Raw genomic sequence first — 16,047 nt, 5'->3', positions numbered from 1 at the left:
AGGTATATCAGAACTGCACAAAAGAAATGGCACCTAGCACACATATAGATAGTAAACATTCATGTATGCTCTCAAAACAGCCTCAATACTTCATGGCATGGATTCCACAAGATATTGGAAACATTCCTTTGAGATTCTGGTCCATGTTGATGCTATTGCATCCTACAATTCCTGCAGGATTTCATGCTGTGAATCTCCCTTTCTACCACATCCCAGAGGTGTTCAGATCTGGTGATTGGGAAGGCCGCTGAAGATCACTGAACTCATTGTCATATTAATAAAACCAGCTTGAGATGAATTTTGCTTTGTGACATGGTGCTGGAACTAGCCTTTAGAAGATAAATTGTGGCACATGGTCAGCAACGATACTCAAATAGGCTGTGGTAAACAGGCTAATAACTACAATAACTCAATTATAAATAAAATAACTTTGATAACAATAACTTTGGGTGGTAATTTCCACCGCCATAACTAAATTTAAAAAAATATCACGGATCCCCTGACTATGCTCACAGACCCTCGGGGTAACAACACTGCAAAGTTTTTAACCAAAATATCAGGGAGACAAAATTAACACGTCTAAATATAGAATGCTAAGGCTGAACTTCTAAGACTGAACACATCTGAACATAAAAGGCTAAACTGAACACACACACACACACACACACACACACACACACACACATGCACAAACATCCTGTTGAACTAAACCAACATAGAGATAAGGTCTACTTTGGCTTTTCACGTATCAAAACAGGTTGTGAGGTGTCATTTATGATACACCTCAGCTATTGCAATGCATGCTGGAGGATATTACTCTAAAGCATCACTGCTAAACTTTGCTGTTTTATTAAAACACCACCATGGTGGTTAAACTCTCTAAAACCTAACTTTGACACAGTCGCCATTAGAGACGAGAGCTCATAAAAGCCTAGATGCTGTCTCTTATAAGCCTTCGGCGCTTTGAGCAACGTTGAAGTCTTTCATTTGTAATAGCTTTACTACAGCTGCAGAGTATTAATAAAGACAACGCATGCTGTTGCTTTACAGAGAATACCATAGTTTACGATCATTAAAAATAGTCTAATGCACTAATAGTCCACCAAATGCCAAAGTGTATCTGCATACTTTAGGGGTGTAATGATACAGCGTATTGTATTGTATCGTTTGATATGAGGCCATCGATTCAATATCTCTGTGTACTGAACAATACATTCAACAGCTTGTATAATAAAAGTCCTAAAATACAGCTCATATGAAATTTATTATACTAACAAACAAAACAACTTAAATCAAGCTCACACGCCCTCCTCGAGGAAAAAAAAAAAGTGTCTTCTTTTTTATCTCGCATCAGGAAGGGTTATAAAAATGCATTTCTCCTACGCATGCTCTTTTTCACAACATTGGCATATTAGATCAAGGAAAAACCCCAATGGCTACAATCAGCAGGAAGCAGGAACTGGAAGAGTCCCCCCAAAATCTAAGGTCTGGTGTATGGAAGCACTACAGTTTATTGGTAAATTAGACGCTTCCGGGTAACAAGCTGTGGACCCAAGCATTACAACGTGTCGAATACAAGTATAGCACATAAGCGCTAATACCACAAACATTTTCATCTTCTGGCTTTTTTGTCCGTTTCTAAAAGCGGATGAACACATGAAGCCACACGCAAACGTGCGCATACACTACGCAGCAAACACTCCGTCAACTCCTCGCTGATTATACCCAGGCTAAAAGACGCAGAATTGAAAAGCAGATCTGAGGCCACAGAGAGCTGTGTGACTCTCACAGCAGAATGCGAAACGCTCTGTGCTTCAGACACATCAGCTTGTGAGTCACACCAGTGAAAGCTTAGCCATGGTTAATTCTGTTACATTCGAATACACTGCTTTTGTTTCGTTATATACGCTGCTGGTTGTCTGACTCACACAAACACTGCAGCTGTGTTCGAAATCGCCTATTATTTATTATACCCTACATAATGCGTACTGACTGTTGAATATAGTTTATCAAAATGTTGAATAAATAGGAGTTTTCAGTAGGTTGTGGCAGTGCACTACATCATATGTGATATAATTTATTTTATTTTTTTTTATCATTTTGACATATTTTAGCAGTTTTCAGTTGGTTGTGGAAGTGCACTATAACAGTTCATTTATTTTGATCTAAATTATATATGCGCGTGTGTGTGTGTGTATATATATATATATATATATATATATATATATATATATTTTTTTTTTTTTTAGGGATGTCATGATACCAAAAATCTAGTAGTCTGTACCGATACCACCAAAAGTACACGATACTCAATACCAAAGTCGATACCACGGTGTGGTATAAAAAAAAAAAAGATAATAAAAAAAATAAATAAATAAAATTAAAAACTCCTGGAGGACATCCTCCTCTGGCTAATACTGGCAAAAAGAGAGGGGGGGGGGGGGTATTTTAGTTATCAAACAGTGTCTGACAATGACTAATAAAACATTGCTAAGTGCTATTAATACATATACACACACAACCTAATGCACACACTCAGTCAATGCTTATATTTCCAGTATTGAAAGTGTACTGTATCCACACACCACCGTATTGTGTCGAATTACATCACATCATTACACCCCGTTATTTAACATTAAAAGCAGCTGATTCATAAAACAGGAAGACATTAAACTATTGTACATTCATTTCTTGTCATTAAAAGAAAGAAAAAGTTAAATTACGTGAGACAACAAATTACACTGTCCACATCGATTGCGATGCAACGGAGCGAAAGACTGCACGGCACAACAGAGAACACGATCTCCTACTGCAGTGTCCTCATGACCATGACGTCGATTATCACCTGAAAGTCACTTGGGCTGTCTCTATTTCGGGCATATTTCACTTCTCTACTCTCAAACTCCCTCCAAAGTGCTATTATTGCTCAAGCAGTAATCAAATTCATGTCATTTAGTGATGAAGTGTTGTAGAGGAAAAACGGTCCATTTAACGCCACAATGGCTGTCAGAGAGAGTGTTCACACTCAGGCGTAAAAACGCGTGCCATCAAAGTGTCAAATTATTTCAACATCGAGGGTTTCCCTTTTTTTTTTTTTTTTGGACACCGCCACATCAAAAACTGGCCGACCAATGAGAGTCGTGATTTTGTTCACGTGCCCGGAGCTGCTGAAGTTACATAAAAGTACGACTTGATGGCGCTCAAGTACAAAACTGTCTTACCAACGAAGAAGAAGCTGAAAAAGAAGCAGATGACAACACCCACCATTTTAGTGAGCGTGCATCAGTGACATAGCCGAAATAAAATGCTCACTGCTAATAAATCCTTCTGCCTGCACACATAACCGAGGTATCCTTTGAAAGCACCAAATTCAAAATTACACATTAATACTATACAAGTGTATTTATTATGTTGTGGCTATTTTCTGACAACACTGAAATGCACGCATATATTCTAAATGATCCATTTAATTCTTTCAGTGTTGTTTTCTACACTAAATAGCATTGTTTGTTTCTTTGTCTCTTCCCTGCAAATATGCAAATGTTATTCCGCTGATTTATAGTCCATTGTATTCATTTTGCACCTGGCATATACAGTGGGGGAAATAAGTATTGAGCGCATCAACATTTTTTTCAGTAAATATATTTCCAATGAGGCTATTCACATGTAAATTTCACCAGACATCAGTATTAACTCAAGAAATCTGGAAATATAAAGAATTCACAACATTAAAGTCCATAAATAAAGTTGTGTAATAAAGTGGAATGACACAGGGAAAAAAGTATTGAATACACTAAGAAAAAAAAAGCAGTTCTCCAAGGCAAGGAACAACTTTTTAACATTTAAAGAAGATATTCTTTCACCCACTTTCTTTGTCTTTTCATTTTTGGGGTTTCTTCAGCACAAATCATCGTGCAAACAGCTCACACCGCTCGTTTATGTCCAACATCCATCTTCTAATAAACAACAACACCTAGTTCAGACACCAGATAGAGTCATCAGGTGACAGAGTCATTGTCAGATTGTGTAGTGTGTGACCCACTGTCGCTGAGCAATCCCGTAGTATGAACTCCACTACGACTTCAAGACTCCCGATTACAAGACAGCAAGTTGTGTCGTCTGAACAGCACAGAGATCTGCTGACGCTGAAAGTCGTGTAGTGTGAACTAGCCTTTAGTAGTCATCTTGTGTTCCAGCTTTCTGTGCGTTTGCCCTTTTACATAAATTTTTTAGGCATCACTAAATGCAAATGAGACGTGACGTGTAAGCAACATACGGATAGGACTATGAAGAAAAGAAGAAAATCAGCATTTCCGAATCTTCTGTAATCCGAGAAAAGTTGGCTTATGGAAACATTCACGCACCGCAATTTTACTACAAGATTAATAAATGAGGCCCATTAAAAGCAAAATAAGTAGGAAATATTTTTGCATTTTTATATACCTCGTCATGATGTGTATTTTCAACATTAGGTTACACTACGGCTTGCATTTTCTCTGATAGTGATTTTCTCTGCGGTATCTTCCAATAGAAATTTAAATATTTATAAAGATAATACTTACTGAGGAAACATCACCTGTTTATGCTGAGCAACATTATGAATGACTATGTTTATTTGCACATCAGATTATGTTTACGGTCTATACTCGGGTTGCAGCCATATTCCGAATACGATGTTTATATGCGTACAGGCATTGGAATATTCCTGTATACATGGCTGATGTAAATATGCCTGAGGTGCCAATCCTAAATACCTACCCTACAGATTAGCATCTGTTAGCACCCACAATTCCTTGAAGCCTGAGCATGTGCATATCTCTCCTTTCCGAGGATTTTCTGAATAAGGTGACTACATTCAACAAATTTCCGGTTAAAACCGGCATATTCCAGGGGTGGGAATCAGAATATGGGGAATCAGAATATTGTCTTAACCTGAATCACGTGACTGGCGTGTTGGCACAGTGTGAATCGTGATCGTGAGTGCAGTGATCTGAATTCAATATTCAAAGCTTGCCAGTTTACATACAGTATAAATATGTAACAAATTATTCATGTCGAGGACTTGATGCACTATATATTTTTAAGATCAAAATTAAAAAGCATTTAAATTGAGAGCCTACTTGAGCATGTTCTCACAGGAAAGACAAACATTAACAGGCTAATGAAAAGTGATTGCGCCGCCGTGCACACACATTCCCATGTCCATGTGGAACTTTTGCTATTAACAGCAAAACCGGAGTGTATTTTGTCCCAAAGACATTTTGTTTTTATAACCCTTTTTTGGTCCGTCTTTACCAAGGGTGCCAATAATTCTGCAGCTGACTGCAGGCAATTTGTACTTTTGATTATTTAAAAAGTAAATAAATAAACTTTTCATGTTAAAGCAAATGACTTTAATTGGATAATTAAACTCAGTTGTACTTGAATATGTAAATTTGGGGTATAACCTCTCCTTATATTAGTATTCGTACATCAATTCAAGTTTTAGGTTTCTGAAATCGCACATTTTACGTTGCTACTCAAGTACTCAAGTTTGCGACTGTTTGCGGCCAGAAATGTTTAATCTTGCTGCTGTTTCTCAAAATGTATGATACAATTTGCAGAGTTTTTTGTGCTTTTTTTGTGTGGAAAACTACTTGAACTGGCGAAATTGCAATTGCACGTAATTGTTTTGCACGGCCTTTTCGCACTGATGTTTGTTAGTAAATGAGACCTTTTAGCTGTACTCATGTTTGACACATGTGAATCGAAGAGTACTTTGGCTGAATGCACGTTCTGATGACATTACATCATGATGAAATGTGCGGTAATCGCAAAATAGCTAAATTCTGGAGGGACTCACTACTAAGCTAACAAACCTGTGCAGTCCAAAGAAACCTACAACAGTAAAATGATGCAAAAACAAACTTTTTTTTTTTTTAAACATTAATTTCATGAATACTATTGATAAAGAGACAGCTGGTATCAATCTCAACTATGTACGGTTAGAAACTGGATCAAATGCAAAAAAGATGTCTGACGTAAATTTAAGATCAAGATCAAGATATTGTAGTATTTGAGCTGTAGTTTTGATCAAGGAAGCGCTTCACACTGTCAGATTTCTTGTTTGTAATCGGTTAAGTGTTACTATCACTAAAATGAAAATAATGGTTAGATTAGTGATTCATTTGAAAACTTAAATTAGTTGAATAATTTACACTTGCGTGCAAACCATACAAAAACAAGCTATATTCAACAATCTTTATGTGCAATCTTTTGGAAAGCTGGCATGTAGAAAGCATTTCTTCCTTCTATACTGGCTTGACATTTGACCAAGTCTCTGAATGCTGTAGGCGTGTTTGGAGTGTCTGTGGTGTGAGATGTGTATCGTCGCCTCGCTGGTGATGTTAAAGCTTTCTTGGTCTTGACGAAGATATTCTTGATAAGCCTCGTGACTTGTGCTTTGTGGATGGGCATTCGATTCCAAGTCCGTTTTTGTGCTTTCGCTTCATTTTATTTCCTGTTCACAGTTTTTTGGTTTTTTAACACTTTGTGAAACAGCTTCATTCAGTGTTATTTTCATACAGCACTTGCTCACATTCTGCCAGTTGACCTTTCCACTGTTAGAAACCAACAATGGGCCAAAACGACTCAGAGTATTCAGAGTATTCTATGCACGGCGTGTTAAGAGTTTTTTTTCTATTTCGGTCTGAGTAATCATGTTTATATGCAGCATCGCTCTCTCTCACCTTGGTCCATCACATCTAATGATGTGAATCACACCCCAGAACTTCCTACCATTTACAATAAAAATGGCTGCTGACATCGGAAGTAACAAAGGCGAGGAAGTAACATCCACAAAGAGAGATAAACAAAGTAAAAGTAACAAAAATACTCACTTAAATGATGAGCAGAACAAAATGTCAGCTTAATGGATAAAATGACGACGTGACCAAAAAAAAAAAACACAATAAAATGATTTGCAAATTGTCCGTTTTTTTTTTAATTCACATGCTTTACCTGACATCATCTTGACTTTTATTAAATAATATTTTTCCCACTCACCCTTCTTTGTGGTTCTGATATGACTAATAAGTGCATAAAAAGTACAGAACGTGATGGTAAACAATGAACACGACTTGTATTTTACTCGTAAAAACCTTCAGTTTTCAGCAAATTATCTTTGCAGTGTATGACATGAAATGGCTTATTAATTCATCTTCTTGCATTTGGATCAGCTCGGCTTTTTACTTTACGTGCATTTTTATCAGTTTCTTACTTGGGTTACATCTCATGCAAAGCATTTCAGTTGGTATCATCCATGGTGCATTTTATTTCTATGTTAAATGAATATACTTGGCTGAATTCTATAACAGACTGTGCAATAATGTGTTCTCCATGTCAGGTTACATGACAAACATCCTCTTACATTAGCTATAGAGTGCTGCAAAAATGAGTCCTAAAACCCAGAAATGAGTTAGCATTTCTGCACTTCCGGTTCCACCGTGCTGAAGTCAATGGGTTTCTTGGATGGATTTTTGGTTAAATGCCTGAAATAAGGTCTGCTGTTTTCACATTGTTTACTACGATATAAAATATCATTCATTTTTGCTTTTACGTGTCTTGAAAAAGGCGGTTGCTAACAAGTGGCTAATTGGGACTACAGAGGTCGTTGGGGACATTAAACGTCATCACGCCGAACAGGAAATCTTATCTACTCCTGCCTCGTTGTGTTTATACTCGCGCTTTTGCAAACTATTCCAACTCAAACTTTCCAACTTGCAGGTTTATCAATATATAGTATTTTCCAATTGTAGTGTTGTTTTTTTATCGTAGCACTATAAAGCTCAGTGATGGTAACATTCAAGTCATGCAACCCTGGTGTAGTTCGTTTTTAGCATACCTTTAGCTTTTTACTTCTGGCGATTGTATTTAGGCTTCAAAATTCATGAAAGTTGTGCTAATTTGTGAAGATTATCTTGGTGAAAAAATGGGTAAGAGCCGTAAAGTTTTGCTTGTCACTGAGGTTATTTTTCGCAATAATCCAAAAACCAATGGAAAAATACTACCGGCTTTTTGTCGAAGGAACCTGGGTGATGATAACTTCCGGGTTGGCCTACAAAAATACCTCATTACTGCAGCACTCTATGTGATTTAAGTAATTGCTACATTCTGCTTACGTTAGCAACCAGCACAGTCTGAGTTTGTACAGAAAATGAAGTCGCATACACAGAAACAATCTTCTAAGTGAGCTTGAGGTGATATGCTGACATTAGCAGAACTTTTTCATCGATTGTCTGGTCTCAGACTAAAAGAACATGTCGTTCCTCATGTGGTATAAGAGCAATAAAACACTACAGGGAGGTAACGATGTATTACACCATGCCGGCATCTAACCTTCCCAAAACAACACATCCTGTAGTGATTTATTTCTTACATTATTGAGTTCTTATAAATATTAGCTGATTTGCCTGGGCCTGTAAACTAGGCCTATAAATCAGTCCATACAGGATTTCAGTTTTTTTGTGATTGTTGAAGCAAAAACATTTCTTACAATGTTGTGATGCAACTTGCAGAGTTTTTTGCGGAAAACTATTTGAATTGGCGAGATTGCAATTGCACGAAATTGTTCAATTTAATTTTATTTGTATAGCGCTTTTTACAATAGACATTATCTCAAAGCAGTGATTGTTTTGCATGGTTTTTCGCTGTGCCGTTTGTTGGTAAATGAGACCTTTTAGCTGTAAATATTTTCAATGCACGTGAATCAGAGAGGGCTTTGGCTGAATGCGCGTCACATGACACATCTTGGCCCAAATCTGTAGAAAATCTGCAGTAATTTTGAAAAATATTGGAGTGTTTGCTTGATTTTGTGCTAATTCCTGCAATTGCAAAACTACAAAACCCTGAAGGGACTGATAAATAATATCTACTGGAATCAAGTCCATTTTCATAAAATTGTGTTTTCTGAGTGGAAACTTCAGTAATACAAACAATGCTTTATGACTACAACTTATAACTAAATAATATTGTACACATTTAAATAATGAACATAACATTTTACTGAGTCGGATTACGTTCATAAACTAAATCTAGGGTGGAAATGCCACTTTCATCAAAGTTCGATTTATTATCGAGATCGAGTCTGTATATAGTTTTTTGCATGTTTTTTCAGTCCCTTGAACTTTAATCCAAACCTCAGTGACTCAAAAGATTAGTTGCCTATAAATAATGTCAACTTGGACCTAATGTGTGTTCAATCAGTGGAAAGTTCAAGAAATGGAAAGCGCTATGACTCTACAAATAATAATCATGTAAATCTGTACTCGGAGGAAATTTTTCAGCTAGATGTCTCCCTGACTGTGTCTGAATGTGGAGGATATCTGGGAGAGTAGTTTTGTTTTGATTTTTAAAATGTGACCGAGGTAAAAATGCATGTTTCCTAAAGTATTTTAACAGTCCACTAACTCTGCCCTGTGAGATCCGGGATAGGAAATAGTGTCTCAGATATTTTTGTCACTAATCCAGGTTCCTGAAGCTTAGCCACCAAATAGCAAAGTACATAGCAGAGCACTCCTAACACACACACATATACATATCCATTTCCCCCCTCATATAGACAGCCTGCAGGCTCTGTTAATTATTTATATTACCAAGAAAGTACAGGTAAGTAGAAACAAAAAAGCTTCGGTAACATTAAATACAAACTTCTAGTTCAACAAGTAATTTACATAGCTAATTAATATGTTAGATAGTTTCCCAGCTAGTGAGTGAGTGAGTAATCCACCCAGACTAATCCAAACCTCCAATGTTGTCACCAAAACTTTTCTAAAGCAGGGCTTTGAATTCACAGTCTTCAGACAGCACCTGGAAACAGCACGTTAAAAATAAACCAATTTAAAATAGTAAATGAAGAAAAAAAATAAGGAGCCAAAAGCGACAAGGAAAAGTTTCAGGGATAGTGGATAGTGTTAGGTCAGTTGGTTTGAGCACACAGTTCCGCTACTAAAACTAGCCTGTTAGCGAAGACACCCATCATCGACCATAAATGCTAAATGTTTACGGTCTTGTTTCGAAAACGGTCGGAAATACCGTTAGACAATCTATTTTAGGTGAAGCGGATATGAGCTGACCGACCGCAAACACAAAAGTGTGAAACAACCTGTCGTGATCATTTAGCTGCAAGCTAATCTATAAACATCAGCTCCAAGGCAACTGCTTAGCTTTTCCTAACTACCACTGAAGGAAAGTACAAGACTGTACATTAGGCAGCGTTTGCAGAAAAGTCTGGGGTTTCTATCCAGTTTTGTAGCTTGGTAACTAGTTGGTGGTTAATTCAGCACTGAGAGTTGTTAGACTGAGAAGCCTGAGCCGAATGAAATAAACGTGAGAGCTAGCAAGTTAGAAACTCACCCAGCGGAGTAACCGCAGTGTTTAAGCCGGGGAGCAGCCGCGCAGGCACCGGTTCCTCTTAAACGTTTAATCGGTTAAAAAAAAAAAAAAAGAGAGTTGAGTAAATAAAATCCAACTTGCACTCGTAGGTAATCCGTAAAGTTTGATCCCTTCTCAACTTCTCTGCCGCTATCAGCGCGGCTACAGTCCAGTGTGATCAACAACAATATGGCTGAGGTCGGTGATGAGAAGGGAAAGAGCGACACACACACTCTCAGTGTGAGAGAATGAACTGCTACTGCTACACACTGATCCTGTAACCTAAACCTGTACGACTGGACAGCCACTTCTTCTCAAATATACCACTCCCTGAGAGAAAATCAGCCTTAATATGTGTTAATACCTTTCTTTTAATACAACCAGCTTTTGCTGTGAACTCGCACAGCTTCAATTCAATTCCATTTTATTTGTATAGTGCTGTTTATAATGATATTGTCTGAAAGCAGCTTTACAGAAATATATAAACACAGGATACAGATTTTAAATGTGTGAATTTATCACTATTGAGCAAGGAAAAACTCCCTAAGATGATATGAGGAAGAAATCTTGAGAGGAACAGACTCAGAAGGGAACCCGTCCTCATCTGGGAAACAACGGATAGTGTGAAAGTAAAAGAAAGTTCATTCTGGTTTTTACATGAAGTCTTTGTTGAATTAGTCCACTGCTCATTAAAGGAGACCTGAGTGCAAAACTCCATGTGGTAATTTCAGTCTCAAGGCCATAACAGCAACTGTGTCCCAGAAACCACAGCGAAAATGTCCATGTGGAATTAAGGTCCAAAACTATTTCATGGTACTATCACACAGCTGTGCTTCTTTCTTGCTGCGGAAAAGTATTTGTTACATTTACTGTATGACTTTATAAAGAGTATATTTTTGTGTCAACAACCCTGCTGAAAAACAAAACAAAACAGTAGAAACAAACCATCAGCTAATCATTAAAACCATTATAAATTATTGGTCCTTAATGGTATCCAGTAGACATGCTACTAATAGAAGGCAACTAATTATCAGTAGAGGCCCACAGGGACCATTCCAGTTTCCATTAAAACCAGTACAATTCCCGTTGTAAAAGATAAATGATTACGAATTTTTAGGATTTCTGTTTTTTTGTTTGTTTGTTTGTTTGTTTGTTTGTTTTCAATAGGGAAAGCTTTACAACAGCTTTATAGTGACGGGTTAAACTGTAGTCTGCTCTTCTTATGGGGAAAAGTTAAGGTGAAAAAGCTTGCTGATTTTTAAAATAATCTCTCAATACAACTGATTCACTATATTTCAGAGGAGTCACGTTAATATTTAGCCATGTATTATCTTACTCAGGTTTAGATATCATACAGTGTCCTGCATAAGCATTCACTCCCTTAACATTTATTTATTTATTTATTTATTACACATTTGCTAGTGTTACAACCTGGACCTGTTCTGTAATTATTGTAACTGGGATTATATGTCATGAATCTACACAAAATATAGCCCATAATATTAAAGTGATTTGTGATGTCTACTGGTTGCACCAGAACTGATTTAGGAATGTCATACACAATATTCTATTTTAAAAACAAAATCGATCAGTCGACAATTTCCCAGTTTTGGAGAACAAATGAACACGTCAGACTAGAGTCAGTTTGAGGTTCAGACATATAATTTTCTGTTTCTCCATTGTTACTTCCTAGCTGTTATTTTGTAATTGTGTAGCACACCATAAGCCACGTATAGTATATAGTTATATAGTATAACCGGATAATGGGGTGGATTTAGGTGAAGTTTATGTGAAAGGACATGCAAATATGCAATATGCATATTCATTCATCATCCGAAATCCTAGCATTCTTTATAAGGGTAAAGGTGTAGCGATGCTCCTAATTTTAGTAGGTTCTTGAACATAATTTATTAATGGGTTAATGTGCACCTTTAATGGCAGTTTTAAGTAATAATCTGCAGTAATGTGCTGTGTCACTGGAGTTAATAATGGATTTGGGTTTGGATTTGATGTTTGTGTCTGTGTTAATATGTTAGTGTTGCAAACAAAGCAGTACAGAAAATGGATGGATGTTTTGTGGCCATATTATCATTCCTAACTGCCAAGAACTAAGCAGCATATGTTTATGTTTTCTAAGAGTCAAATCAAGTTTATACATCAGTTCATTTAGAACGCTCACACCTCCGTTTTCCCAATTAACATCAGGAGATTATTTGGAAAAGGCATCAGGAGACATTGATATCCACCAAACGAACTCAAAAGCTTCATTTGGGTTTCTAAACATATCCTGACGTTCTGAAACAAACTGCTGTTATCTGGAATGTGCACCTTGCATGTGGAAAGAAAGGAAACAGTTAACCGAACATGATGTATCCCAGCATGCCTTGTCAGGGTTCTGGTGGATCTGAAGATGCAATTCAAAAGGCGGACAGGTCCAGAGAAAAAAAACTATAACCTCACATATTGTTGTTTGTCCTGTTTTTGTATACACGTAAGGTTGTAGGTGGAAGAATGATGGTGAAGCTTTATAATTTCAGTCTGGACAGGGGCGACATCCAGACGGGACACCAGTCCATTGCAGGGCACCATACACACACACATTTACACATAGCAGCAATTTAGTGTAGTCAATTTCTCTACGAGCACTGGAAGATGGGTGGAAACCAGACAACCAATAGGAAACCGCCAGGAACACTGGGAGAGCATGCACAAACTGGGCCTGGATTATGAATTCAGAGGCGCTTGGGCACAATGTCTTGTAGCATGGCACCCCCCCCCCCCACACACACACACACCCTCACACACAATCAAGGTTTTGATTTGTAATGTACTATTTGTTGGAAACACCTCTTGCTTACACAGGATTTACACTGACAGGTTCCAGTTTATGATCACAACCTGAAGAACAATATCAACACCTGTAGATATTCTCCATCATACAGGATTTACACCACATGATTGCAACAATGCTTTCTTGAACCAGCAGCAACAATAGCCAGACATTTCACTCACACACAAACACACATTCACACACCTGTTAATGCTTCCTTCCTGTCTGTCTCTCTCCTCAGCTCTTTCTCTCAGGGCCTCTCTGTTTGTCTCTCTCCTCCTTTCCCCCTATTCTCTCTCCTCTCCTCACTCATTTTGAACTAAATGACGACTACTCCCACAGTCCCCCTGGTTCAGCACTGGGTTATCTGATGGCAGAGGCCTTTCCACACTTGCACTTGATCAATGTTATCATTCTGTTTAGATTTTAAAAATATCAGCGTGCTTTTTATTGCTTTTGTTTATTGAACATGGTGTCATTATCTGAAGTCAGTGGCTATTCACACTAAGTGACAATAGCATTTTCTTGCGATATGTCATTTACACTAAGTGAAAATAAATAGCGATATATATTCTATTTACACTATATTAAAGTCGCAGCTCTTTGCAATAAGTGCAAATAGTTGTTAGATGCTATTTATACTTATAAATAGTGGCAGATACTATTTGCACCTTGGTATTGTTGTACATTTACAGTAATAACAGAGTTTACATGGCCAAATTTATTAAAATGATTAAATGGATGCCACCTTATTGGGACAATAAAGCCCTCCCCACACCTATACCTGGCCCATAAACACTTTATTATTAAACAGTCGTGAGGCACTTCATTTCCACTTTTCAAATAGTTTCTTCATTTATATTGAAAGTACATGTCTTTCCGATCTGATATGTAATGGAAAATGGAGAAGAGAGAGTTCAGCTAAAGGCGGATTAGAACTCGGGTTGAACTTTCAGGTGCCACACTCCCTACTGTCTACACCACTGTAGATTTTTTTTTCAGCCCCTCGCTTGGGCCCCAAGTGCGCATGGGCCACTGGACCAGTGCCCATAATGCCCATTGGATAATCCGGCCCAGGGGCCCACACACACATACGTCAGACTGGCATCACGTGCCGAAAGGGATTTAAGCGCAAGCGCAACCGTTGCACCCCGAGATGTACCTTTAAGGAATTCGTGTTAATCCAAAAGACACTTGTGGATTTTATTTGTGATAATAGTTCCACAGTTTTAAAAGGCTTTCCAAAAGCATGGAGGAAAGACAGCGTAGTTCTCCGCAGATGTACATCCGGGAAAGTTTCTATTTCCAGAAATAAAACCCCTCGATACCCGTGATTTTACGCACTCCATCGTGTTTTCAGCTTTCAGTTTTATGAGCTACTGCCTGTAATTTTTCCCCCTCCTCGTCGATCATTTTAAACAGTATTTGATTGCAGACTTCCAGCATGCTGCCCTGTTGGTGCTTCAGCTGTGTGGATGAGCTTGTGGACTGACAGCACCTTTACGCGCAGGAGAGTAGTGATGCTGGAGGAAGCGACACACTGCAGCGCGTGCTGCTGCACTGCGCTCAATAAAACACTGATGATCGTCTTCATGATATTACTGATGTTTGCTATACTGGTTGGAAACTCGCTGACTTTGGCTGTGGTGCTCGGAACGAAACATTTCCACACCCCCCAGGGTTATCTGAAAGCCTCTTTAGCAGTGGCGGACTTGGCTGTGGGTGTTTTTGTGGTTCCTCTGTCCGTGTACGCAGAGATTTCTCTGATGCTGGCGGATGCAGCACCGGGCTGGACATTGCGTAATTCCCAGCGCGCAGCTTTCCACCCGTGCATTTTTATTGGCCCGGTGTTTGCAGGCTGCACGCTGGTGTCCATCACCACAGTCTTTCTTCTCACTCTTGAACGCAGCATTGCTGTTTTGAAACCTTTACACAAAGAAGCCGTCATTACAAGACGACGCACGAGCGTGCTGATTGTATTTTCTTGGACAGCCAGCTTTTTCTTAGCGCTCTCTCCACTGATCTTCAGCGAAGGGATGGCGCTGGAGTATAACGCATGCAGCAGGATGTGCATCTACGCGTTAGGAGCGAACGAGTTTCCGCCTCATGCTTGGCATATCCTCTTACTTTTCCCAGCGTTTGATTTTACTCTCCTCGTAGGGACTGTTGTTACAAACATTATATCCTTCACTACAATCCGCCACCATTCAAAGAAAAGAAGGCATCTGGCTCGAGCGGGATGCCAAAGTACATCAGGACCAAGTTTCTCCGACATTAAGGCTGCCAAAACAATCGGCGCGCTCACGCTGGTGTTCACCGCGTCCTTCACTCCTGTTGCAGTGTTTGTAGTAGGAAACGTCACTGGAAACGAATGGTGCAGTTTCTCGTTTTTTGCTTTTTGGATTCTGGCCGCAAGCAGTTGCTGGAATGTCATCATCTACAGCGTGAGGGACCAAAAGTTTAGACTGAGAGCACGTCAGCTTCTCGTGTTCTCAAAAATAAAGAATTCACCCTGAGAATAAGCTGGACTTTTATATATATATATATATATATATATATATATATATATATATATATATATATATATATATATATATATTATTTAGTTATTTATTATTATTATTATTATTATTATTATGTGTCACATTGCCTTCCAGATATTTCTCAGTAAACTCTGCCCATGTTAAATAAGACTGCACAAGTTGTTTCAATAGGTATGAGTATGAGGATCCTGACTCATCTGTTGGGTGAGTAATTCAGTATGAGAGATTTCTGATGAATCATGGCTTTCACAGTCTGACAAACAA

The 16,047-nt window shown here is 38.3% G+C and overlaps 2 protein-coding genes across 2 annotated transcripts in view; one reads left to right on the top strand and one right to left on the bottom strand.

Annotated features, from left to right (window-relative positions):
• plekhf2 (pleckstrin homology domain containing, family F (with FYVE domain) member 2) overlaps positions 1 to 10,674 on the bottom strand; it is a 32,031-nt gene extending 21,357 nt beyond the window's left edge. The window contains exon 1 of the mRNA XM_017477709.3: positions 10,393 to 10,674. The gene's annotated coding sequence lies outside the window, so the exon portion shown is untranslated. The remainder of the gene's footprint in view (positions 1 to 10,392) is intronic.
• A 3,947-nt stretch (positions 10,675 to 14,621) lies between these two features.
• LOC108263384 (olfactory receptor 4K2) lies at positions 14,622 to 15,761 on the top strand. The gene has a single exon (XM_017464112.3). The coding sequence runs from the start codon at positions 14,716 to 14,718 to the stop codon at positions 15,754 to 15,756; it is 1,041 nt and encodes a 346-aa protein (XP_017319601.2). The 5' UTR covers positions 14,622 to 14,715; the 3' UTR covers positions 15,757 to 15,761.
• The last annotated feature ends 286 nt before the right edge of the window (positions 15,762 to 16,047 follow it).

Source organism: Ictalurus punctatus, chromosome 1, assembly GCF_001660625.3.
Source record: "Ictalurus punctatus breed USDA103 chromosome 1, Coco_2.0, whole genome shotgun sequence".
Lineage (NCBI taxonomy): Eukaryota > Metazoa > Chordata > Actinopteri > Siluriformes > Ictaluridae > Ictalurus > Ictalurus punctatus.
The sequence above is the reverse complement of the archived record's forward strand: the minus strand, read 5'-3'. Positions and strand labels throughout refer to the sequence as shown.

Excerpts from the sequence above, each read along its gene's own strand:
- LOC108263384 (XM_017464112.3), top strand. The coding sequence starts at position 14,716 with ATGAGCTTGTGGACTGACAGCACCTTTACGCGCAGGAGAGTAGTGATG.